The 25453-nt window shown below is 41.7% G+C and overlaps 1 protein-coding gene across 1 annotated transcript in view; it reads left to right on the plus strand.

The window, feature by feature from the left end:
* The window catches only part of TOP2A (DNA topoisomerase II alpha), a 30956-nt gene extending 6378 nt beyond the window's left edge, over positions 1–24578 (plus strand). Inside the window, exons 5-35 of the mRNA XM_079948667.1 lie at positions 3093–3238; positions 3861–3958; positions 4523–4735; positions 4923–5096; positions 5797–5898; positions 6440–6577; positions 6737–6875; positions 7273–7430; positions 8372–8497; positions 9238–9348; positions 9492–9597; positions 10647–10756; positions 12050–12142; positions 13120–13234; positions 13883–14004; positions 14350–14498; positions 14735–14966; positions 15605–15739; positions 15839–16039; positions 16158–16353; positions 16856–16947; positions 17531–17686; positions 17799–17882; positions 18237–18434; positions 18586–18694; positions 18907–19056; positions 19341–19443; positions 20420–20484; positions 22137–22265; positions 23463–23680; positions 24316–24578. Of these exons, the coding sequence (XP_079804793.1) occupies positions 3093–3238; positions 3861–3958; positions 4523–4735; positions 4923–5096; positions 5797–5898; positions 6440–6577; positions 6737–6875; positions 7273–7430; positions 8372–8497; positions 9238–9348; positions 9492–9597; positions 10647–10756; positions 12050–12142; positions 13120–13234; positions 13883–14004; positions 14350–14498; positions 14735–14966; positions 15605–15739; positions 15839–16039; positions 16158–16353; positions 16856–16947; positions 17531–17686; positions 17799–17882; positions 18237–18434; positions 18586–18694; positions 18907–19056; positions 19341–19443; positions 20420–20484; positions 22137–22265; positions 23463–23680; positions 24316–24459 (4312 nt within the window). The 3' untranslated portion in view covers positions 24460–24578. The remainder of the gene's footprint in view (positions 1–3092; positions 3239–3860; positions 3959–4522; positions 4736–4922; positions 5097–5796; positions 5899–6439; positions 6578–6736; positions 6876–7272; positions 7431–8371; positions 8498–9237; positions 9349–9491; positions 9598–10646; positions 10757–12049; positions 12143–13119; positions 13235–13882; positions 14005–14349; positions 14499–14734; positions 14967–15604; positions 15740–15838; positions 16040–16157; positions 16354–16855; positions 16948–17530; positions 17687–17798; positions 17883–18236; positions 18435–18585; positions 18695–18906; positions 19057–19340; positions 19444–20419; positions 20485–22136; positions 22266–23462; positions 23681–24315) is intronic.
* Positions 24579–25453: the final 875 nt, after the last annotated feature.

Genomic DNA, 25453 nt, shown 5'->3' on the forward strand with positions numbered 1-25453 from the left:
GTCTTCAAATTTATCTCAAAGTAGTCTTTTAGTGTTTTTTGGGCCTTTTTCACAATTTCAGAGTCTCTAAACAAGGTGTCATTCATTCTCCATCTAAAGGAACCAGTGGGTGTTAGTTTCATATCCATCTTCACTGGGTTATGGTCGGAGCAGATTTTGGGGCAGATTTCCACCTTTCGAATCTTGGGTGCCATCCCTCTTGTAATCCAAATTTGGTCTATTCTAGTCCAGGTCAAATTGGCTTCAGAGAAGAAGGTCCCCTCTCTACCTAGGGGATTTTTAGTTCTCCAAATATCAATCAAGTCCATATTGTCTGTCAATTCAAAAAAGGTCTTTGGTAGTCTTCCATCTTTTGTGACTACTTGTCTTTCAGATTTATCCATATATGTCGAGACAACGCCATTCATATCTCCCATCAAAATGATATTTCGATCTATAAAGTCCATTAACGTCTCATGCAGTTTCTTATAAAACTCTGATTTCCCCTCATTAGGTGCATAGACTCCAATTATTACTAATTTCTCTCCTTGGAATTGTATTTCAATTGCCACAAATCGTCCATGTTCATCTTTAAGGAGAAACTTTGGTGATAATTTCTCTTTTGCGTAGATCACAACTCCTCTTTTTTTTACTTTGTCTGATGAAATAAAGTCTTGGCCTAACTTTTTACTTATCAATAATTTCCTTTGGAGTCTTGTTATATGTGTTTCTTGTAGACAAATTAGGTCCAATTGTTCCTTTTTCAGAATATGAAAAATCCTCTTCCTTTTGCTGGGGGAGTTCAAACCTCGAACATTCCAAGTTAACATCTGCAGAGACATGTTGTTGTTATTCTGATGTTCCACCAGTTGCTCCTAGAAGTTGCTCTTGGTTTGTCGGCGGTATCTCTTTCCGTTGGTCCAGTCCCAAGAGAGTTCTTCCTAAGTCAGGTGGTCCCAGTCCTAATATTTCCGAGTCTTTTGTTCTGGCCTCTCTTTGTAATTCTTCTCCAAAATTTCTCAGAAAACTCTCTTTATCTTCCTCTGATCTTATCTTAATTTTCTTTCCTTTAAATGTAAACGAGAGGCCTTGTGGGAATTCCCACCTGAACAAAATTCCGTTTCTTTTTAGCAGGTCCACCAAATTTCCGTAATTGGTTCTAAGATCAAGCAGGTATTTCGGGATATCTTTAAAAATCTCAATTCTCACCCCTTGGATATCGAGTGCTTTCTGGTAGTGTAGACTCAGTATTTTATCTCTTTCCTCTTTTGTCCTTAGAGCAATCAAGCAGTCTCTCGGCCTATTTTTCCTCTTAACCCTTCCCAATCGAAAAGCACTCACTATCTTAAATTCTTCTTTCTCTGGATCCAGGTCCCAGCACTCCTCAAATTCCGATGTCAACAGTTCTATCAAGTCTCCTTCTTCTATTTCTGGGACCGATCTAATTCTCAAGTTGGTCTGTTTCTCTTTAAGTTCAATCAAAGAGAATTGTACCTTGTATTCATCCAATTTTTTATTTATTGGTGGTATCTTTTGTTCTACTGCCAATACCCTCTCTTTGGCTTCCTCCGCAGTCTTCTTTGTCTCCTTAGACTCCTGCACCAGTCTGTCAATCGCCTGGGTGTTAGAATTCACATTCGTCCCCAAATCGTTTACTTTTTGCCCCAGGTCCTTAATAGTTGAAGTATTTTGATCAATCTTAGCTGTCAAATTTTGCAGAGCCGATAAAATCTTGTCTAATGTTGCAGAATCCGATCCTGTTCCTTTTGATTCTTCCCTTTCTGTAGCTTGTGGGACAGAGAGTCCTGCTGATGATGTTCTTCTATGCTGGAGTTGCTGCTGTGCCTGCAGCTGCTGCTGTTGTTTAATTTTTGCTCTTGTTGATACTTTATCTGGAGGCTGTAACTTGTCTGGTTGTTTCTCTTCCATTGCTTGCCTCTGGAAATCAAGGTCACTCACACAATTCCCAAGCTTCCTTCTTAGCTATAAACAATAGCAGCTGCAGTGGAAAATCCCCAGCTATAACACAAAGTTCCTCTAGGGGAGCAGAATACCAGGTTGTTTCTTCAATGATTGTTAAACAGTAACTTCATCAGCTCCCCAGTTATCTTTCCAATTTGTTGCAAGAGTAAAAGAGTAAAAAAGTTATAAATTTGGAGGCTCCCTTGATTGTTACCAGTCCTTCTAAACATTCAGTAGCAAAAGTTACAATGTCCATAAACAGTACTTTCACAGTAGCCTTGCATTTATTTAAGACAGACCGGCAGATCAGTGTTAAAAGTAAAGTGGTGGATTTTCTGTCCCCCCTTCCCTACTTGGGGGGGGGGGTTCTTTTGCTCTGACAGTGAAATTTAGCTCTTTATATAAAACAAGTCAGTGGTTCAAAGTTCCCTTGTCCCTTGCTTTTATTCTATTTACAGGATCGGCAAAGCGGACTTCCTGTTTGCACTTTGCCGATTTCAGGTCCGAATTTTAAATTCAAGTTCAAAGTCCCGATCAAAGTTTCTAGTTTCAAGTTCAAATTTCAAGTTCAAGTTTCTAGTTTCAAGTTCAAATTCAAATTCAAAATCAAAGTCCAATACTTGGTCTTAACTTTGATCTTTCCAAGTTCCCAATTCTTACTCACGGATAGCTGTTTTAATCCGATGTTTCACAGGAAAAAGGCCAGCGCTCTCCGGTAACTGCTATGCAGCTTCACTCCGCAGAAGTAGCGATCGGCTCCAGCACAGCGCTACACCCCCGCTCCGCTCCGGAGCTCTTTTCAGGGCTCCTTTGACAGTTCGGGGGGGGCGCAAAGCGTGCCCGCTGAGCCCCACGGCCCCAGGCTTCACCCGCCTGTGGGTTTTTTGAGGGTCCCCCGCTTCGCTGTAGCGGTGGACCCGATTTCTGCGGAGCTTCCCCCTCCGTTTCAGAGGGTATCCGCCATTACCGATGGCGCCGCCTCCGGAAGTCCTAAATAAGAATCTTGTTTGGGGTCTTTAGAGATGAGAAATTTCTGGAGCAGTGGGCAGGAGGTCATTGCTTACTAACACTTGTGTAGAATAGGGAGCTAATTCCATTAACGGAGGTTTTTTGTGTTCCTGATTCATAAAGAGTTTGGTTTCTTTTTCTAGAGAGAATAACACAATCTCTGTGTGGAACAACGGAAAAGGGATTCCTGTTGTAGAGCACAAAGTAGAGAAAGTCTATGTGCCGGCTCTTATTTTTGGACAGCTTTTAACCTCCAGCAATTACGATGATGATGAGAAGAAAGTCACAGGTAGAGGAAAACCTTAATAGAAAATATTAACCAGCTGGGAAATTATGTCTTAAGGGACTAGCCCTATTGAAAAACCCGTCTCTTCACTACAGCTTTGTCTCTTTCATTATGTGCAGAAGAGTGGTTGAAGGGTAAAGAAGAGTTGATTTAATATGCATTATTTAAAAATATGTAACCCATGTTTTACAGTTCCCCAGTTTCCTGAAAGCAGTATACTGGACAAGTTATGCTAACTTCCTACTGTTGAGCTAAAGGCAAGAGTTGAGGTATAGATGAGGGAACTGAAGTTTCAAAGTGCCTCATGGTACCAACCCTTAGCGACATAGAACAATACTGATATTACAGGGAAGGATATAGAAATGAGCCACATATGTGGGCTTTCTTGTTGGAAGATGGGAACACTCCATTTAAGGTTTGAATGCTGAGTTTTAATCCCACTTGAAACAACAAGCAAATCTTTAAGATTGCAGCCTTGTGTATACCTGCTTGGGAGTAAGCTTCTAGTGCCCTCATTGGGACTTATTTCTGAGTAAACATGCCTAGGATTGGGCTGTATACCTCCTAAACTCTGCAAAGCTTCATGGTGTGTAAGTAACTTGATTTGTTTTATACATTGTTTTAGGTGGCCGAAATGGTTATGGAGCAAAACTCTGCAACATCTTCAGTACCAAATTTACTGTGGAAACTGCATGCAGAGAATATAAGAAGCACTTTAAGCAGGTACATGGAACCTTGTAAGGATAGGTACTGTGCGCTTTTAAGATCCTGGGCCCAAATGTTATTTGGGTACATACATGGACACATGCGCATGTGCACATTAAACCAACTTCTAAATTTATTCCACATACAGTGGTACCTTGGGTTACATATGCTTCAAGTTACAGACTCCTCTAACCCAGAAATAGTACCTCGGGTTAAGAACTTTGCTTCAGGATGAGAACAGAAATCAGGCTCCGGTGGTGCAGCAGCAGGAGGCCCCATTAGCTAAAGTGGTGCTTCAGGTTAAGAACAGTTTCAGGTTAAGAACGAACCTCCAGAACGAATTAAGTCCTTAACCCCAGGTACCACTATATTGTAAAGGTTCAGGCATCAGCTGGTCAGCATTTTTAACTGTTGTGCTTGTACATCTTCAGTACCTAACTGAAAATTGCAAAAGTGACTAAGCTAAAAGTAGAGCCCACAAAAAATTATATGCTGTTCTTTGATTAGGAACTATCAGCTGTAGCTAAAGAAATTCATCTAGTTGTTTCTGTACATAAAATTATAAACTGTTTTCTTCCTCAGACTTGGACTAATAATATGTCTAAGGCTGGAGAGATGAAATTGAAGCACTTTGATGGTGAGGACTTCACATGCATCACCTTCCAGCCTGATCTGTCAAAATTTAAAATGACCACACTGGACAAAGATATTGTGGCTCTAATGTCTCGGAGAGCTTATGATATTGCAGGATCAAGTAAAGGTGTCAAAGTTTTCTTGAATGGAAAGAATCTACTCGTGAGTGAATGACTTTCGCTGTTTTTCTTCCCCTTTTTGGCAATGAGGTGTTGGATTGGGATTTGGGGAAACCAGTCTTAAAATGTTTTAGAGTTAATTGGATGGCTATACCCATCTTCACCTAACACGTTAACAAATGAGGTAAAAGCTTTCTGCAAACATTGCAACATACCTATCTCGTTTACAGATCAACGGATTCCGCAGTTATGTAGATCTGTATATAAAGGACAAGGTGGATGAAACTGGCAATCTACTGAAAGTAGTCTATGAAGAAGTGAATGATCGGTGGGAAGTCTGTGTAACAATGAGTGAAAAGGGCTTCCAGCAAGTCAGCTTCGTCAATAGCATTGCTACAACAAAGGTAACCAGCTACAGCTCTGTAGTCTGAATATGTTTAATCTGTCTTGTTTATGGCGAAACAGTTACGGTATTGCTAAATTATAGGAAAACAAATCATCCGTTTAAGAGGGGAGAGAATCTAATATGGTAGCTATTGGATTTGGAAATGAGACCTTAAACCTAACAAGTCTCCTTGATTTATTATAGAAGCATTGTAAATGTTTTTACTGTATTACATAATACAGTAAATACATAATATTATTGGGGCCATTAGCTTACAGGCCAGATCCATTCTTGAAGCTAGTTTGGAGCTTTTATTCCTCAGCCAATCTATCTCTATCTAATTAATTACTAGATATAGCAAGGGTGGAGAACCTGTGGACCAGATCCTGAGCTTCCCCCATAGACCATTTTGACAAGTTAATGAGGCTGTCCGCTTGTCAGTCACGTGACTGTTGCATGTCCATGAAGTCAGATGAGTGACCTTCAAAGGAAAGGATTTGGAGTATGTTCCAATCATTTCCTTCTTTTGCAGTTCAGCTTGAACTCAAGTCAGGCTGATCAGCAGGAATTGGCTCCATCCAGGAGCTCTAATTTCAAAGCTGCTGAATACAAATCCTGCTTGCCAAGGCACACACTTTAAGACTCCCCAAACGCATGATATGTTGTGGTAGGCACTCCTTGAAACTTTTATTAATTCTTGGATTTTCTTTTCGTTATAGGGTGGTAGACATGTAGATTATGTTGCTGACCAGCTTATCGCCAAACTCATTGACATGGTAAAGAAAAAGAACAAACTTGGAGTGTCAGTGAAGCCTTTCCAGGTATAAATCTCAGATTTCCCTGTTTAAGCGTAGGCTTCTTAGACCTCATTTTGAAAGTTTGCCTCTTTGCTGTCTTACAGCACCCTACAATTCTAGTTGCAGGTTAGGCAATAGTTTTAACAGAAAAATTCCTTAAATAAAAGCATTGCTAGATGCTAGGGTAGATTGACCTCTTGTACCTTTAATTGTTATATAGAAAATGGAACATTGTTATATAAAACTTACCTGATACAGCTTTTGTTACCTGTGCCTGAGAAGCTCAACTTGGTAAAAATGCTGCTTCCTACATGCTAGTTATTTTTGTCATGTTCTCACATCTTGTTTGAAGGCATCTTGCTTCACACACCCCTCCCCACCATCACTTTTTAAATAAACTTCTTTTGGAAAACAATTTCCATAACCTGGGAATAGATTCTACTAAATGCCAAGTTAGTCAACTTAATTAACAACATGGGTACATTTGCAGCTGGGGAAATATGAGAGATGAGGTTGTCCAATAAACTAAACATTAGTAGTTTATAACACCTCCATTTAATTCTAGGTGAAGAATCACATGTGGGTCTTTGTAAACTGCTTGATTGAAAATCCAACTTTTGACTCCCAAACAAAGGAGAACATGACCCTTCAAGCAAAGAGCTTTGGCTCAACATGCAAGTTGAGCGAAAAGTTTATCAAGGGGGTAAGTGCTGTAGGGTGCATTGTGTTGTCATCTGTTTAATTGTTTTGGAGATGTCTTGAGCTGGAATTGGGTGCAAAACAAACTGAGAAGCAAAAAAGACTTCAGCCTTATGTTTTGTATCATATTTGCTTCTACAGACAGCTTTTTCTTTCTTTCTAGGTAAGCAGTTGTGGCATAGTGGATAACATTTTGAACTGGGTCAGATTTAAAGCCCAGGCTCAGCTGAACAAGAAATGTTCTTCTGTAAAATACAGCAGAATTAAAGGGATACCTAAACTAGATGATGCCAATGATGCTGGTATGTATCGCAGTATGGTTACAAGCATAAAAGCCTTTTAATATTTTTTAGAAGTTAAATACCCTTCTGTACAGGAACCCAGATTCCTGACCAGTGGTGGCAACTGGCCTGATTGATGATTAAGGACTTAGAGAAAGGACTGACAGCTTTGCTTCCACATAAGCTGCAGTTTGGGAAAGAGCCATATCCTTCCTTCTGTGCATATAGAGCTTTTTTTCATCATGGGTAAAGCTGCTGTCTGTTGTCTTGCCTCTATGCTTTTGCTAATTGTGCCTGACTGAAACATGAGACAGATCTACTCTTGCAATCAGAAACTTGACAGCCAGTCCTGATTAAACAGGATGAGCATGTAGGTAAATGGAGTTGTCTGGATTAAGGTGCTCAATTCTTATTCCAGGGAGCAAGAATTCTACCAGCTGTACCCTTATTCTGACAGAAGGTGATTCAGCTAAAACTCTAGCTGTTTCTGGTCTTGGAGTTGTGGGCAGGGACAAATTTGGAGTGTTTCCTTTGCGTGGAAAGCTGCTGAATGTTCGGGAAGCCTCCCACAAACAGGTGAGTTGGCAATACTTTGCAAACTCCATCATGGATCTTACTTGGCCTTGATTTGCTTTAGGTATTGTATATAAAAGCTGTCAACTGTTTTCTAAATTGTAACAGGAAAGAGATTGCATTTCCAACCTTGTCACAATGGAAGCTGTTGACAAGGACAACTTGTGCTCTGCTCAGTGGATACTCACTGGATTGTGAGGTGCAAAATCTGCTTGGTTAAAGTGCTTTTAAAATGAGTTAAGCACTTTGAGCCTAGTAACCTATGGCTCAGGTATCTCCAACAATTTCAGTATCAGGACCCACTTTTAAACTAAACATACATTTGGGGGCCCATTTCTTAAATATTTTACCATATATTTGCCTGGTGGTGGTGCTCCTATTGCAACCCACTAGTGGATCCCAATTTGCCTGTTGTGGATCAGTCATCTAGACAAAAAGGGGTTGAGCCAAGTTTAAAAGCAAGATATCAATATCTGTCTAAATGGGCAGCAGGATCCATAAATTGATAGTTCATGCACTGAATCTTAGGGACGCGGGTGGCGCTGTGGTCTAAACCACTGAGCCTCTTGGGCTTGCCGATCGGAAGGTCAGCGGTTTGAATCCCCGCAACGGGGTGAGCTCCCGTTTCTCGGTCCCGGCTCCTGCCAACCTAGCAGTTTGAAAGCACGCCAAAAAGTACAAGTAGATAAATAGGTACCACTCTGGCAGGAAGTTTCTGTGCGCTGCTCTGGCTTCGGTGTTCCACTGCGCCACAAGCGGCTTAGTCATGCTGGCCACATGACCCAGAAAAACTGCCCGTGGACAAATGCCCGGCTCCCTTGGCCTGTAAAGCAAGATGAGCGCCGCAACCCCAGAGACACCTGCGACTGGACTTAACTGTCAGGGGTCCTTTACCTCTCCCCCCCCCCAACTTAATCTTAAAGAGAAAAACCGATCCTTTTCAGATAATGGAGAATGCTGAAATCAACAACATTATCAAGATAGTTGGCCTGCAATATAAGAAGACCTATGATGATGAAGAATCACTAAAGAGTCTGCGTTATGGGAGAATAATGATAATGACAGATCAGGTCAGTCTTTTTCTCATGGGCAAGCATATCTCCTGCCAACAGTAACAGTACAAATATTTTGTTTGCACACGTGGCTGATAAAATAGTTAAACTATAAGGGTTGGGGGTATATGAGGTGTTAGTGGAGGGGTAGTACCACTGGTGGGGGACATGTGCTCCTTCTGGGGTAGTTTTGTCCACCTTTGGTCCCTACCCTGCAATCAGCTTCTAAGAACCACAGGTGAAAGCTATCAGCATGGAACAGTACTTATCTTTAGTTACCACACCTCTGTATTGCTTTATAACTCAAAATTTCTAAATAAAACAAATTTTAATTGTTAATTTTATTATGAAAATTAAAAAATGAAGCAACAATAAATGCACACTTCTAGTTACATCCCAAATGTCTGATGGAGCACCTTTAAAAGAAACCTGAAGAAAGACTGGAGGTGGGCCCTTTAAGGGAGTGTTTTAAACACCTATCAATGGAGTTGTTCCATCATGTAGCCCACCTTTTGCTACGTTGGACCTGCTCTCCTTTATTTAATCCTTTCCATGTACAGATCCAACTGAATATGTAAGAATGTCCCTTGACTCAACCATAGTGAGTTAGAACTAGTCCAAGGCCAAGTGTTTGATCATACTGGCAATCGTAATCAGTTGTTGGCTAGCATTGGTCTCTGAAAAGATGGGTGCTGCATGCTCTTGAGTTCTACTTTCACATTGCCAGTGGCTAAAATTTGTCTTCTGAAACACTTTAGGATCAAGATGGTTCTCACATCAAAGGCTTGCTTATTAACTTCATACACCATAACTGGCCATCTCTTCTGAGACACCGTTTCCTGGAAGAGTTCATTACTCCCATTGTAAAGGTAAGCCTGCTCTCTCCCCTCCCCCCCCCCCCCACTTCCTGAGTGACCACTTGAGCCAGCTGAGAATATTTCCCCCAAATTCCACTGGTTAAAATCTTAGGTCTTAAAATGCTTTCCCATTGTTACTTATTACTTCAAACTAGGTTTCCAAAAACAAGGAGGAGATTTCTTTCTATAGCATTCCTGAATATGAAGAATGGAAAGCCAGCAATCCTAACTACAAAAACTGGAAGATCAAGTACTACAAAGGTTTGATTAAAACTATTTTTAACACAGCTAACTTGAATCATATGAGAAGTGTTGGGAGTCTGCTAGATAGTTAAGACTAGTAAACAGCCTCCGAAGAAACATGAAATATTCCATGTAAACTCTGGCAGAAAAAGCAATTGAAGGGCTTTATCTATAAACACATTTCCAGATTCTATGTAGAAAAGACAGAGAATGTGAAGGGGATATCTTGGAGCACTTAACTTACCCTAAGCAACCCCGAGGTCATCTGAAAGTACTCTTGGCAATACCTTTGCTATACAGGCAGTGACCATTTTGCGATGAGGTTCCCCCACATGTCAGCCAAACAAACATAAGCCTGCCCCATTTCGCCCTCCATTTTGTCCAAAAGGACCCGCACATTGCTGGTCATGCAACAATTGGATTCACCCAAAATAGTCTCTGCCTATAGTAACATAAACAGTTGGTGTTCTGTTTGGAACTCCCTTATCCTGGGGGCGGGGGTCTACCAGAAACCTAATATATTTTTATATATTGTATGGACTGGCATTTTGATTGCCAAAGATTCGACAAAGAAGGTACTTAACTAACATTTTTGTGTCTGCTAGAGAGAGCTATGATAAGCTTACACTAGACATACCTGAAAAAGGAATCCCACTTTTGTACTTAAACCACTTTCCCTGCTGCAGTTCTTTCGAAACAGCTTTCTTCTTCCTCTTTGTAGTGTTCCATATTGGGTCGATGCACTGCATAGCATGGCACCTAATAGCTATGGGATACTAACTCTGCAGCCTTTGGTTTTTTTTTTTTTATCTCAGGGGTGGCTAACCTGTCATCCTCCAAATGATGTTGGTTTCCCATCAACCCAAACCACCATTGCAATGATCAGGATGATGTGAGTTTGGAATCCAACAATATGTGCGAAAGGTTAGCCACCCCAGATTTATGTAAATGTGCTTTGCTTCAAGATATATATAGAGAGAGACTTGTACACGCAGTGGAGAATGTCTTAAGTTGCCTAGGTTTTATTTGAGGATCTTAGTGGTGTTATCTGTCCTTAATCTCTCTAGGTCTGGGTACCAGCACAGCAAAGGAAGCGAAAGAGTACTTTGCAGAGATGACAAGGCACCGAATACCTTTCAAGTATTCTGGCCCTGAAGATGATGCTGCGATTACTCTGGTAACAAAATTTCACCTATCCTCTATTGCTTGGGGATTGCATCTGCAAAATAGTTAGGCAATAATCATTATCTGCTTTTAAAATGTTGAGTGATCCTACCAGAAATAAGCCTTTCTCTTTTTTAAAGTTGGAACTATCTGATATATCCATATATGTTCCTGAACAAATGTGTCAAGAATTCTGCTCAATATTGATCCAGAGCAGATTCTAACATATAGTTAGAGTAAAAAAGACTTAGACACGTTGCAGGATTTCAAAAAGAAGAAGAAAAAAGACCAGAGGCAATTAATATTTCATCCATCAGAGCTTTCCTGCTACTGAAGGCAAATGTGCATAACGGTCACAAATCACATACATCTGGATTAGCACTATCCATAAGATAAGTTGCAGCAGGTTTAACTTAAACTTACAATAACTTATAATAAGACTAAAACCTTAACACTAAGTATGCTATGTAAAGAACACCACACGAGAAGGAAAGAGAAAGGGTGAAACCCAGGCTCCTTCTGGCCTATTACTATAGTCAGCATGACCTTGAGTGAATAACAAACAGAACAAGTTTAAACCAGCTGTTCAGCTTCTCTGATGGGAATATCCCAAACATCAAGGAGCCTTCTCTAGGCAGAATAGAAACTTGCGTGTCAACTAGAAGCTTCCAGCTTGCATCATGCAGAGAAGCTTCCAGAAGCTTCTGTTTATTCCAGAATTAGAATAAACAAGAGCACTACACTTTAGATAGCCTGGAAACAAATGTTCAAAAACTTTTGGTAGCTGAATCTGGCCATTTCCCATCATTAAACATCAGCAAAGCTTGGTGGTGTTTGACTTATCAAAGTTTGGAGAATGTCTTTCTGGCATGTGATAGCCCAGCATTGGGGGGGGACAGGGAGCGACTTCAAGATTTTATGGCAGTTAAATTGACAGTGAAGTGAGGGGAAACCCCATCAATTACCACAGCTGTACATATTTGCATTATGGTTGGCTGCAATGTAGATAAGCCCTCTAACTCAATGGCCTTCCAGGGTGTCTGACTGTATTTGTCCATATTCCTGAATTCCTGATCTTGAATGTCTCTTGATTTAAGCTGGATCCAGTCATTAATTTGACTTTACTAACTTCTCTTAGTGGACTTTGGTACTGTCCAGCTCTGAGAGAGAGTTCTAGACTGGCAACCTAAGCCTGTGGGTAATTTAGTGGAAACTGAGAAGAATTTAAATGGTTTCAGTAAGTGCAATTTTTTTATCACTCTCCATCCCAGGCTAGTCTGAGTTAATCATTTTGTTAATGTCCTAGGCCTTTAGCAAAAAAAAGGTTGATGACCGAAAGGAGTGGCTGACAAACTTCATGCAAGATCGAAGGGAGAGGAAGCTTCATGGCCTTCCAGACGTGAGTTGCCATTAGAGCAGCATGGGATTCTCGCTATATGCTTTGGGGAAGGACTAGTTCAATGGCAAAACACACGCTTCACACCCAGAAGGTCCAGGATGAATCCCTAGCATTGGCAGGTTGCAGGAAACTTGAGAGAGATTTTTGCCTGGATCCCTGGAGAGCTGCTACTAGTTAGAGGGAACAGACCAGATATAAGGCACCTTCTTAAAAGACTAAGGTTTTTGACAGTCAAGCATTATTTCAGTAGTTGGCCAGGGGTTAATGCACTGTGGGTAAAATGCAGGACAATAGAGCAGTCACTTTTCTTTTCACTGCTTTGGAGCTAGTGAAAGTTTGCTTCCAAACACAAATAACAGTTGGAGGGTGGTGATTTTCCTTAAGATAGCATCTGGTTAAAGGGACAGAGGGTTAAATTATGTCACCATAGCCCTGATCAGATCCATCTGTGTTTTTGCTTTAAAAACTGTCACATTTAACACCATGTGTTGCTTTGCCCCTCGGTGAAAGGGTGAGGAGGAAGAAGCTTGTTTTATGGTGTGGTAATGGATTAGAATGGAGGTAAAGGAGGAAGGGCTAAAGTGTCGCTAGCATATAACAATTGAAGTTTCCTGCAATTTCTTCCTGTGCCCCCTTGAGCTCAGAGTTTGTTGCATGCATGTTCATCACTGTACAGCAACAAATACCCAGTTGCCAGGGCTAAACACAGACCAAGCTTTTCACAGCGGTTGTCATATTAAACATAAGACCTCAATGCAGGCAGTTAACATTTTCACTTGGGAGTCAGCAGTGATGAGCTCAAATAATGACTGCATTGCTGGATCTGCCCTTTGCTAGCAGTTCTCAGTACCTATATATGTTTGCATCAGAGTATATTGTTTCCTTTGTGCTATGATGGGGATAACACTTGAAGGCTACTATAGTAGAGGCAACAGTTTTGAAGGTTTGATAACTTAATCTTGCTTTGTCACTTGTAGGTTTACTTATATGGCAAAAGTACAAATTACCTGACCTACAATGATTTTATCAACAAAGAACTTGTCCTCTTCTCAAATTCTGACAATGAGCGATCCATCCCATCACTGGTTGATGGTAAGTTATCTGTTATACTTCTTCATAATCTAAATCAAGTTTCCTATTATTTCAAACATAGTTCCCCTTATAAACATAGCTGTCATTATTTTATTAGCAGACCCAGGCAACAAGGGCAGGTTGAGCGGGGGGGGGGGACATAATAATAAACCAACAGGTGTAAAAGTATAATAATTTTATTTTGAACACTCCTGCTTGAAGCAGAATTCAGAGTACAGTATTTGAAAATGTAAACTACTTTAATTATTTGCTGTGATATAAGGTGGGTGGGTGAGTGTATAGAAAACCAGTGGTAAGAGAACAAAAATAGCTTACTGCACTTCTGTTTGCACCTAAGTATTCAAAGTGATGCAGCATTGGAGAGAGTTTGGTTTTTTTTATCCTACTTTTCTACTAATTTATCCAAGCAGTCTGTACAGTAAAAAACAAAATGCATCATAGGAATAAAAACAAAATTAAAAAATGTATATCAATAACCACTAAAATGTGGGAGCAGCATTTGTCTATAGGTACCAAACTATCAAGAAAGTTTCCAGGGAATCTGTTGAGTGCTGAACTGGCATCCTTGCCTTAACTGAGAGGTGCTGGTTATCGAAGGAAAGAAGCCTATTGCTTGACTTGAAGCAACCTGCTTGTCGTTCTTTTCAGGACTAAAACCAGGTCAGAGGAAAGTTCTGTTCACATGCTTCAAACGAAATGACAAGCGGGAAGTGAAGGTTGCCCAGTTGGCTGGATCAATAGCTGAGATGTCGTCTTACCACCATGGAGAGGTAGTTAAAATGTGGGTGGGGATTGGGCAAGTAATGACCATGAGCTGCCAAGGAAGCAGTACTACTGCTCAAACAGTGTTTACATAATCAAACTTGTATTTGTTGTTGCTTTATACTTATAATGATATTGATGTTATTAAATGTCAGCCCTACTCTATCCCAAATGGTCTGAGCAGCATGCACAAATGCTTAAAGCGTCTTGTCAGTTTCTGTTCTTCTGGCCGATGTTTGTGGCCAGTGTAATCTTGCCTTTGCAGCACTATTTCTTCAGTCCCAGGATGGTGGCCTTGTCCCTCTTTTAAAAGGAGATGCTTTCAGCTTCAGTTTGTTATGTTTTGGTTTCAGAACTCACTGATGATGACCATCATCAATTTGGCTCAGAATTTTGTGGGCAGCAACAACCTCAATCTGCTTCAGCCCATTGGCCAGTTTGGCACCAGGCTGCATGGTGGGAAAGATTCTGCCAGCCCTCGATACATCTTCACAATGCTCAGGTTAGCAACTCACTGTCCAACTTCTGCTTTCTTGGCTTTGGCTGGGTTGTTTTGAAAGATATAATGGTGGTTTTAACATGTTCCTAAATCTAATCACTATGATAATCTTGATGTAGCATGCCCTACAGCAGGAGGTTTAGCAAGATGGTCCTCTATCCTTCCCAACCTGGCACTTTTCCTGTTTCCAGGATTCCTATATCAGAACTGTTTTAAGCACAAGCCACTTTCTTTTCTAGCTCGTTGGCACGTTTGGCTTTCCCACCAGCTGATGATAGCGTGCTGAAATTTCTGTATGATGACAACCAACGGGTTGAGCCTGAATGGTACATTCCAATCATTCCCATGGTGCTAATCAATGGTGCTGAGGGCATTGGAACTGGCTGGTCATGCAAGATTCCCAACTATGATGTCCGAGAAGTGGTGAATAACATTCGGCGCATGCTAGATGGAGATGAGCCACTTCCAATGGTAATGCAAATGTATTGATGGCTGAGTGAAATAGGACTGATCATAAGAGAAATGCTAATTGGCATGTGTGGGGCAAGGACAGATTGTTGCTTTCTAGCATGATACTTCAGCACCTCAATTTGTGGGCCATGAGATTTCAGCCCTTGCAAGTTGACAGTGAATGTTTACTCCTTTTGATGAAAGTTTTAGTGATACAGTCTTGAACATTATAAAATGATGAGTAACCTTTGCATTCTGAAGACATCCCTCTTGTTCTTCATTAAAATCCAGTGCCTGCTCTTATCTCTCTATATAGTGGTACCTCCAGTTGCAAACAGGATGCCTTCCGGAAGTGGCTGCATCCCAAGTAATTTGCAACTGGAGGACCACTTCTGCATATGCGCGAGCGGCGAAACCTGGAAAAATACTTCTGGGTTTGCCGCTTTCACAACCCAAGCCCGAGTGTCCACTGTACAAGTACAACCCTCCAGCAGCAATTCTGCTTTTGTCTGCTTTTCCTACAACACTGCTCTTGTCTGACCAAATTTGCAAAGGAGTTGAGCTGGTCTTGCTGAATTGGAGTCAGAGCACACTGTACAAACTACAAAACTGAGTGCTGTTTGGCTTACTCTGTTACAATTTCCTCTCTTTTTTTAAAGCTTCCAAGTTACAAAAATTTCAAGGGGACAATAGATGCGCTGGGACAAAACCAGTACCTTGTCAACGGGGAGGTGTCTATTCTTGATTCGACCACCATTGAAATTTCTGAACTTCCTGTTCGGACATGGACCCAGGTGAGATGTTTAATTTTCTACTATGCTCCTAGAGCCTTCCTGATGAGGTGGGGGAAAGGTACAAAGTACTGACCTCTTGCTTGCTTTCCCCACCCTTAGGTATATAAAGAACAGGTTCTGGAGCCTATGCTGAATGGCACAGAGAAGACTCCCCCCCTAATAACGGACTACAAAGAGTATCACACCGATACCACAGTCAAATTCATCGTAAAAATGAGTGAGAAGAATCTGGTGGAGGCAGAGGCTGCTGGTCTACACAAGGTCTTCAAACTTCAGACTTCTCTTTCCTGCAACAACATGGTATGCGATAAGTGGGTAGGGAAGTGCAAGTATCAAAGGAGCTCCATGCAGCCTTCTGAACCATGATCCATATAGGTTTGCAGGTTACAGACTTCTGGGTTTTTGCTATTTGCTCCAGGTACTCTTTGACCACGTTGGGTGCCTGAAGAAATATGAGACTGCAGAGGATATTCTGCGGGAATTCTATGAGCTCAGGCTGCGCTATTACGGCTTAAGGAAAGACTGGCTTGTTGGGATGTTGAGTGCAGAATCTGCAAAACTGAACAACCAGGCTCGCTTTATCCTCGAAAAAATAGAAGGCAAAATAGTGATTGGTAAGTAGGTATTGCCAGAGCTTACTATGAGCAGTTTCTTATCTTGAAGATGGTAGGGCAGCTGGTTCCACTTCTGAAGCTGGGGCAGGCAAACTCAAATTCATTTTCACTGGAGGAAAAGGCCCTCCTTCCAGAATTCAAACCTGCTTCAGATAGAGAGGCAAGCTTCATTTTCTAAAGATGCACCTTGAAATAAACCGTATACTAATGTTTATTTGTGACCCCCCCCCCCCAAAAAAAAGAAATAAAACCAAATTAATCCTGAAGTGATAAAACATGAACTATGCCTTGAGAATAAGGTAGTTGAAAATGGGACAGGAGAATGAAGTTAAGTCAATTTGATTTTGATTTTCTCTACGTGGTATTCAAATTGACCTTGCTCCTTCCTAATAGAGTGCCCAGATTGCTAAATTGATATACCCATTGATTTTTGGTTGCTTGTTCAACTGGTTTCATTCATTCCATGTGGTGACCTGAAAATACGTGTGTGGTTTTTTTCTAGAGAATAAACCCAAGAAAGAATTGATACAGGTCCTTATCCAGAGGGGTTATGATTCTGATCCAGTAAAGAAATGGAAAGAGTCTCAACAGAAGGTAGTGTATCTTCAATCTCTTCCTTTTAATTTAGCTGTTCTCCAGATTCTATGTCCATTGAAGGGGATTCCACCAACCCTACTGCCATGGCAGGTGCTGCAGCACGAAAATAATGCGAGTATTATTAAATTTCTGTGCCACTCTTCAGCCAAAGATCACAGGACAGATTACATTAAAAATCCCAAATTTACAATATTGAATCATAAAAGGCAATATTTTATTCAGAATTTTGATACCTATTAATGTTTTTAGTTTTTATTTATGTGTGATGTTTTTCCTCTGTTGTGTATTGCCCTGAGTGTTTTACAAATATCCCAAATAAATCTTCATCCTGAATTTCACACTGTCTTAAGAATGACTGGCCTTTTTAAGGCAGAAAGGCAGCCCTATTGCAGTAGACATGGCTGATGTAGTGGCAGGTAATTCTATCTTTGCCCGGGGGGTGCTATTGAGTTCAGTATCCCCTACAGAGAGCAGGCAATTACTGCTGCTTTCCTCAGTCCAAAATAAAGTGTTGGGCAAGAGGTACATTGCCATGGATAGCGAGCAGCCTCAGCAAACAGATCAACTTTCTCCATTCTAGGGCAATGAAGAGATTGATGAAGAAGAGGGAGACAGTGATAAGGAAACTGCATCTGCTGCAGCCTCTGGACCAGATTTTAACTACCTTCTGAACATGCCTCTCTGGTACCTGACGAAGGAAAAGAAGGATGAGCTCTGCAAGCAAAGGGGTGACAAAGTAGGTGAAAGAGCTGTTACGGAGAAACTTGAGAGATGACATTGTTGAAGACTCAAATACGCATTCAGCTGATTCTCCTAAATATTTCTTCCTCCTCACTGGTTCTTATTAGGAAATGGAGCTGGAAAACCTGAAACGAAAGGCTCCTAATGACTTATGGAGAGAAGATCTTGCTGCCTTTGTTGAAGCTCTTGAAGTAAGTAACTCTGGGGGAAGAGTAGCTGACCAGTTATTCAGTTTACAGCCTATTTTGATCCATCATAGCAGTAATCTCTCTTAAGGGTGGGAAGAATGTGAGCGTTCAGCAGAGTTCTGTCATCTCAAAGAATCTGAAACCCCACAAGTAAGAATGCTGCTGAGGCTGACGGTGGCCAAGGGCTGCCCCAGTGGCAGTTGCCCTCTGGCCTATGCTGATATGAGCATTTTGCTTGCTTGCTTCCTTTGGGGGTGGACTGGGCTTCGGTTACACCAAGATTTAAAATCCCCATGCTGCCCATTCTTGCTTCTGGTTCTTTAGCCCACTTTCTTTCTACCTACCTACCCCCTCTAGGAGCAAGAAAACAAGGAAAAACAGGATGAGATGGCTGGGACTGCAGGCAAGGCCACCAAAGGGAAAGGAGGAAGGCTGAAAGTACAGAAGCAGCAGCTGCAGGAGATTATGCCCTCTCCACATGGCCGGAGGGTCATCCCCCGTGTGACTGAGGAGATGAAAGCAGGTGCAGAGAAGAAAGTGAAAAGGAAAATCAAGGTAACAGAATATTAGCCTCTGTTAAGGGGTATGTGTGCGTGCGCACGCTATTAAAGTGTATTATGCATATGTATATATTCCCACTTTCTTTGATGCCTTTGTCCTGTCATCCATTGTATAGTGACCAATTTCCCCCTTTGCTTACCTGTAGAGTGAAACAACTGAGCCTAATGGGATTCAAGAAGAAGATGGACCAGCATGCGATAAGGAACCATTGACTCTTAAACAAAGATTGGCAAAGAAATTTAAAACAGAACCAGGTAACACCTGCTCACAAGTGTCATTCATTTTCTTTGGTAGCTTTCCTTTAGTAGATTAAGCTTCATTTAGGTTTTAAAGATTGTTTGGATATTTGTATTTAGCAAAAAAGAATGTGCATAGGTGTAGATGCATCGTCTTTAAGTGCTCAATACTTTTTTCTTTTGGACAGAGCATGCATTGTCTTAAATTTAGCCAATCTGTTTAACTTAAGGTTCCAAGAAACAATCCACACTGCCATTCAAGCCAGTAAAAGAAACAAAGAAAAACTCTTGGTCTGACTCGGAATCAGACAACAGTGGTGGTGGTGGTGATATGGAGGTTGTGCTGTCACCTGAAAACATGTCAAGCTGCCCAGCAAAAGGTAGGTGTATGGTTAAAAATGATGTGGGAACCTTTGCTTGCTGCTGTACTCTTGCTATAATTAAATTGCCTTTGTTAAATATCCTTGGTTTAATTTTATTTTTTTTAAAAAGGAAAGTTTGGAGCTTTGGAAAAGCGATTAAGAATGTTGATTCTACTTGACAGCATTTTCTAAGGCTACAGTCCTACACACATTTATCTAGTAATAAGTCCCGCCAAACTCCGCAGCATGTACTGAGCTGGCATGTGTAAGTTTGCAGCCTAATTTTCTTCCATTTCTTTCAGCAAAAGCAAAGTGTGTGTCAGATTCAAACCTCAGTGACACTGGTGGTGACATCCAAGAATTGGTTGAGAATGCTGCATCTGATGAACAGAATACTATTTCCATGTGAGTGAAGTACACACAAAATGTAATTCTTGTTAAAGGTAAAGGACCCCTGACAGTTCAGTCGCAGACGACTCTGGGGTTGCACTTTACTGGCCGAGGGAGCCGACGTTTTTCCAGGTCGTGTGGCTAGCATGACTAAGCTGCTTCTGATGAAACCAGAGCAGCGCTGGAAACGTCGTTTACCTTCCCACCGGAGCGGTACCTATTTCTCTACTTGCACTTTGACGTGCTTTCGAACTGCTAGGTTGGCAGGAGCAGGGACTGAGAAATGGGAGCTCACCCCGTCACAGGGATTCGAACCGCCCACCTTCCAATTGGCAAGCCCTAGGCTCAGTGGTTTAGACCACAGTACCACCCGCTTCCCATCTTGTTAGGTTATAATAAAAAATATGCAAAAAAGGTGGCAATCTACTTGCACTAACCTCATGTTACCACAAAGCTCTTCATAATGGGGTGAAGCAAACAAAAGAAATGAAAAAGCGAGAGGTGTCTGGTTTGTAGGGTTTGTTGTCACTTCAATACCAAGAACACAGTCCATGCTATTTGTCCATTCAGTCCTATATATTCTATTTCTATACCGTAGGGACGCAGGTGGCGCTGTGGGTTAAAGCCTCAGCGCCTAGGACTTGCCGATCGAAAGGTCGGCGGTTTGAATCCCTGCGGCGGGGTGCGCTCCCGCTGCTCGGTCCCAGCGCCTGCCAACCTAGCAGTTCGAAAGCACCTCCGGGTGCAAGTAGATAAATAGGGACCGCTTACCAGCGGGAAGGTAAACAGTGTTTCCGTGTGCGGCTCTGGCTCTGGCTTTAGCTCTGGCCAGAGCAGCGATGTCACGCTGGCCACGTGACTCGGAAGTGTCTCCGGACAGCGCTGGCCCCTGGCCTCTTATGTGAGATGGGCGCACAACCCCAGAGTCTGTCAAGACTGGCCCGTACGGGCAGGGGTACCTTTACCTTTACCTATGTATTATGTGTTCTAGGAAAGCCAAGGGACGTAAAGGCAAAGAAGCCATCAAACCACAAGGGGTACAGAGCACCATCTCCAGTAAGTACCACTCAAGTTTAACATCTATTGTTAACGCAGCCAGGCATCGCTCTTTATTAAAAAATTAATGTTCTGGTGCGTAAAAGTAACAAGATCATACCATAGCTGCATGTGATTAAATCGGTGTTACCATGACTACCAGCAATATGGGACTGCCGTTAAGTGACTTTCTCATTTTTGTATCTCCACCCCCAGCTGAAAGTAGATAGTTTACTGCAGGGGTCAGCAAACTTTTTCAGCAGGGGGCCGGTCCACTGTCCCTCAGACCTTGTGAGGGGCCGGATTATATTGGGGGGGGATGAATGAATTCCTATGCCCCACAAATAACCCAGAGATGCATTTAAAATATAAGGACACATTCTACTCATGTAAAAACATGCTGATTCCCGGACTGTCTGCGGGCTGGATTTAGAAAGCGATTGAGCTAGATCCGGCCCCCGGGCCTTACTTTGACTACCCATGGTTTACTGTTTCTCACTTCATGCAAGAAGCATCTGCTGGCCAATTCCTGCAAGATTTTTTTTAAGCCTCAAATTGTATGGAATAAAAGTGCGGAATCACCAGAATTTGAAAAAAGCATACTTTTTATTTTTAGTTTTAATGGGATTTTGTAGTGCATAAAGCTGCCAAAATCACTGCAGTCCAAGGTTAAGAGCAGCTGTCATTATTGTAATATGACAGATTGCAAGGGCTTAAAAAATGAGAAGGAAATCCCATCTGCATACAAAAGAACTGCCTAATACTTTCATATTTATGTTTGTGCTGATATTTCCCTGCATGGTCTCTTTTCTTTGCAAGTTCTGTAAACAAAAGGATTTTGAAGCCTTGAGGTATATCTTGTTACATTGTTTTGGAACATTTGGTAGTTTTGCTTACTCCAGAGCTTTCCAAACTGTTTATCACGACACGTTAGTATGTTGGCTGCAGTGTGTAGGTGTGTCACACGCTTGTCCTGGGGCTTGAAAGGGGTTTAATAACCTCTAGTTTGCTAGTAAGACTGAATTGCTGTGTCACGAAATGAGGCATGTCTAAAAAGTGTATCACCAACATGAAAAGTTTGGAAAGCTCTGGCTTACTCCCTTGTAAGGAAGCAGTGAATATGTTCATCTACATGTTCATCTTAAATCACTCTGAGGGCTACTTTTACATTTTTATTAACTCAAGAGGACCATATTTCTGCAGAGGAGCCATTTTTGTTACCATTTTAACTGCCATTTTCTATAGTGCACCTGCTTTTAACTGCTATACTTCTAGCTGGCAGATACTTTTTTCTCTGCTTCCATCATTATATTTGCATGAGATTTTAATATTGGTGCATTGCCGTGGACTACAATATTTGTATCCAACAGTGTGGCTGTAACTGGAATTCCCTTAGGGAGGTGCAGAGATAGCAAGAGGACTGCAGTCAATCAGTCCATGGGTCTTACGCTGTGCAGGCCTGGCATTGGGAGCATGTTACAATGTTTGCATTGTCTTTCCCCTTCCCTGTTTCAGAGCTAAAGAGATTCATATCCTTGCCTGTGGATGTTTGCAATCTTTTAAAAGTGGCTTGGTTTGTTCTCTGTGCAAAAAAATTCTATACTGAATTTTTCTGTATAGAATTCATGATGTTTAGGGCATATTAGCTTAGTGGGGACTTTTCTTTATTCAAGTTCACGTTGAGGACTATGATGCAGGCAAACCAGTTGCAGCAGCCTCTTTGCCTGCTACCCTTGATGTGCCAGCCAAGCCTGCTCCCAAAAAGAGAGCTCCAGCCAAGAAAACAGCAAAGGTAGCTGAAGGTAAGATTACTACTGATGTCTGTATGTTAAAAGGTGAGTATTCAGTGGCATTACTATAAGTGCCCCAAAAGGTCTTTGGTTCTGGCTTACACTAGAAGAAGAAGAAGAGTTTGGATTTGATATCCTGCCTTTCACTCCCCTTCAGGAGTCTCAAAGCAGCTAACATTCTCCTTTCCCTTCCTCCGCCACAACAAACACTCTGTGAGTGAGTGGGGCTGAGAGACTTCAAAGAAGTGTGACTGGCTCAAGGTCACCCAGCAGCTGCATGTGGAAGAGCGGGGAATCAAACCCGGTTCACCAGATTACGAGACTACCGCTCTTAACCACTATACCACACTGGCTTCTACATAGGTGGAAGCAGAAACTGCATGATGGAGGTTCACGGTTTCACTGATAAGCTTAGAAATTAAGGGTCTGGAAAAGAGAAAGTCAAATCGATTACTCTAGTTCTGTAGTTAGTTCTCCTGCCCACCTAGCAGTTCAAAAGCACATCAAAGTGCAAGTAGATAAATAGGTACCGCTCTTGTAAGAAGGTAAACAGTGTTTCTGTGCACTGCTCTGGTTCGCCAGAAGCAGTTTAGTCATGCTGGCCAGATGACCCGGAAGCTGTCTGTGGACAAACGCCGGCTCCCTTGGCCAGTAAAGCAAGATGAGCGCTCAACTCCAGAGTCGTCCGTGACTGGACCTAATGGTCACGGGTACCTTTACCTATGGTTAATTCTCATGAAATAAATGAAGTAGTAACTGTTACCTTGAAAAGGGATATTATTCTGAAATCCATCAAACCTCTATTGAACAGTTCTTCTGCCCCTGTAAGTTAACACATCATTTTTTTTCTTGCAGAGTTAGTGACCATTTTGGGCTGAACATGTCTTAGCTTAATAAGCCAAAATGTGAACAAGCCAAGATTCCGTAGATTTTTTAGTAGAGCCTGTTCCGTTGTGGAGTTGCTCACACAATTAAATAGCCATGTTTCTTTCCTGTCGTTGAAGCACATAGTTGTTTCCAGCCTCGATTGACATTTGAAAATGGTGGCTATACTTCAGTTTTATCAACTGTAGTTTAGCCCTTTGTCGGCAATTAACACTGCCTTAACAGTTACTGGAATGAGTTTCTGAAGCAATGGCTTGAAAACATTGTGGTAGATCCAGGTTTTTGTGGGAAAGAAACAGATTTCACTGATGCTTTTGCTCTTAGGCAATCAGCCTTCTATTATGGATGCTTTCTCTAAGAAGAAGGCAACCGCAAAACCCAGGAAGGCAACAGCAAAGAGTTCGGAGTCCAGCACGGATGAAGCAGCCTCCCAGAAGTGTGCACCTCCCAGGATGAAGAAACCTGCCAAAAGGAAGGTTTCTAGCTCTGACGACTCTGATTCTGACTTTGGCCCAGCTCTTAAAAAAACTACAGCAATTAAGGTTTGTTTGCCCCCATTTTTGTTCTCTAAAATTACTCTCCATCTTTTTTGTTGCCAGTTAAGTATAGAAGGAGAATGTCTTTAAGGCATACCTAAATGCCAGAATTGAAAGAGCAAGGAGGGGGTGGAAGTACCATAGTTTTAGGGCGCCACTGAGGTCGATTTTGGCATATGGGCAGATACAGGTGTTCTCCATAACCTATAACAAATTCTAAACATTTTTATCAACCATACATGGGCCTCGCACCATCTTGTTCACCTTGAAGTCCTAGCTAAAAGTGCATCAGTATATGTTGGTGACTGGTTATGAGTGCCCTAAACAAGTTAACATGGGGCAAGCCTGCAGTGCTCTGCTCTGCAAGGAAACCACGCCCTTAATAAAATATGTAGTGTTTTATTTCAGGTGTGCTGTGGAATGACGTGCCCTAGGGCCTGTGGCTGAAGTGGTTTCTCCTACATAAACCAGGAATATTAGTCTATCCCTCAGAGTGCTTGTAGAGCACTAAAAGTTTTTCTTCCCCACAACTGATGCATTAATGCATCCATGTTCCATAAGGAGGGGCTAGTTGTGGCCATTCCTGAGCCCACATAATACCTATGAGTGCTAACCAGGCCCACTTTTTTTTTCCTTTGCAGAAATCCAAGAATGTTGATGAGTCATTTTCCCTTGAATTAAGCTCGGGTGAGGACTCACCTTTTCCAACTGTCGCACGTGAAAGGTTGGGTCGAGCCAGGAAAGTTGTCCAGTACCTTGAGGAATCGGACGACGAGCTATTGTGAACTGAAAGCACCTTGTTCAAAAATGGGGTGTCTGCCTTTTGATGTTTTAACATTATGTCTGTCCCTGTAAATATTTGACCCTGTTCACTATCATTTTCATCTTAATAAACATTTTTTTTTTCCATTGGAAGTTGTCACTTAGAAATTCTGCTACTTCTGAATCACCATGTTTGTTTGTTTTTGTGCTAAAGAAAAATACATTGTGGGGAGGTGGAGTGCACAAGTTCACCGTAGCATGTTCTTGTAACACTAAGCCAGAGATGGGATCCCATGACTCTAGAATTGTTGGACTACAACTCCCATTATCCCCAGTCCAAGCAGGGATGCAGAAACCTCAGGCCAGCGACTGTATTTCCCCAGTATAAAAGATTCATGTATGCAAAAGTGCCCTATGTTCTAATTTTGCCCGTTTGGGTCAGGGCCTTAATGCACATTATTAAACACGAGGCAGTCACTTCTGATGGTATTTACCTAGATCCATATTAAAGCTGAACATTCTCCCTTTGGTACTTAAGGTGCATTGTGTTTTCAATAGAAATTAGGCTGTGCTACATTCTGGCACTTCCTGCATTCCAAAAAAATCTTTTTGTTGTAGAAACCTTGTCATCCTTTACTCCAGACCAGTGACATTTTTGAAATCCTTGTCAGGAGAGCCCTCAAATGTTACCCTAATTGTGCCAAAGAGTTTCAGGACCTCAAATGTGTCTTCTCTTGAGTCAGAATAAGGAAGTCAAGTCTTGTCTTGGATTTTTGCAATGTAGCTTATTGCAGCCAATATTGATTCATAACAGCACATCAAGGGAAACAGATGCCTGAGCATCTCTTTCTGGAAAACTGCCACTTCAGCTTTCTAAGATAACATTCCTTAGGATGGTGGTTTGCAATAAGCTACACTTATTGGTAGCTTGTCTCGAACCTAGCTTGTATCAGTGGCAGGGAAGGCCTGAGCTGAGCTTATTAATAATATCCTTATCCAGTTATTTTACTCCTGTTT

Source organism: Podarcis cretensis (genome assembly GCF_951804945.1).
Source record: "Podarcis cretensis genome assembly, chromosome: 13".
NCBI classification, from domain to species: domain Eukaryota; kingdom Metazoa; phylum Chordata; class Lepidosauria; order Squamata; family Lacertidae; genus Podarcis; species Podarcis cretensis.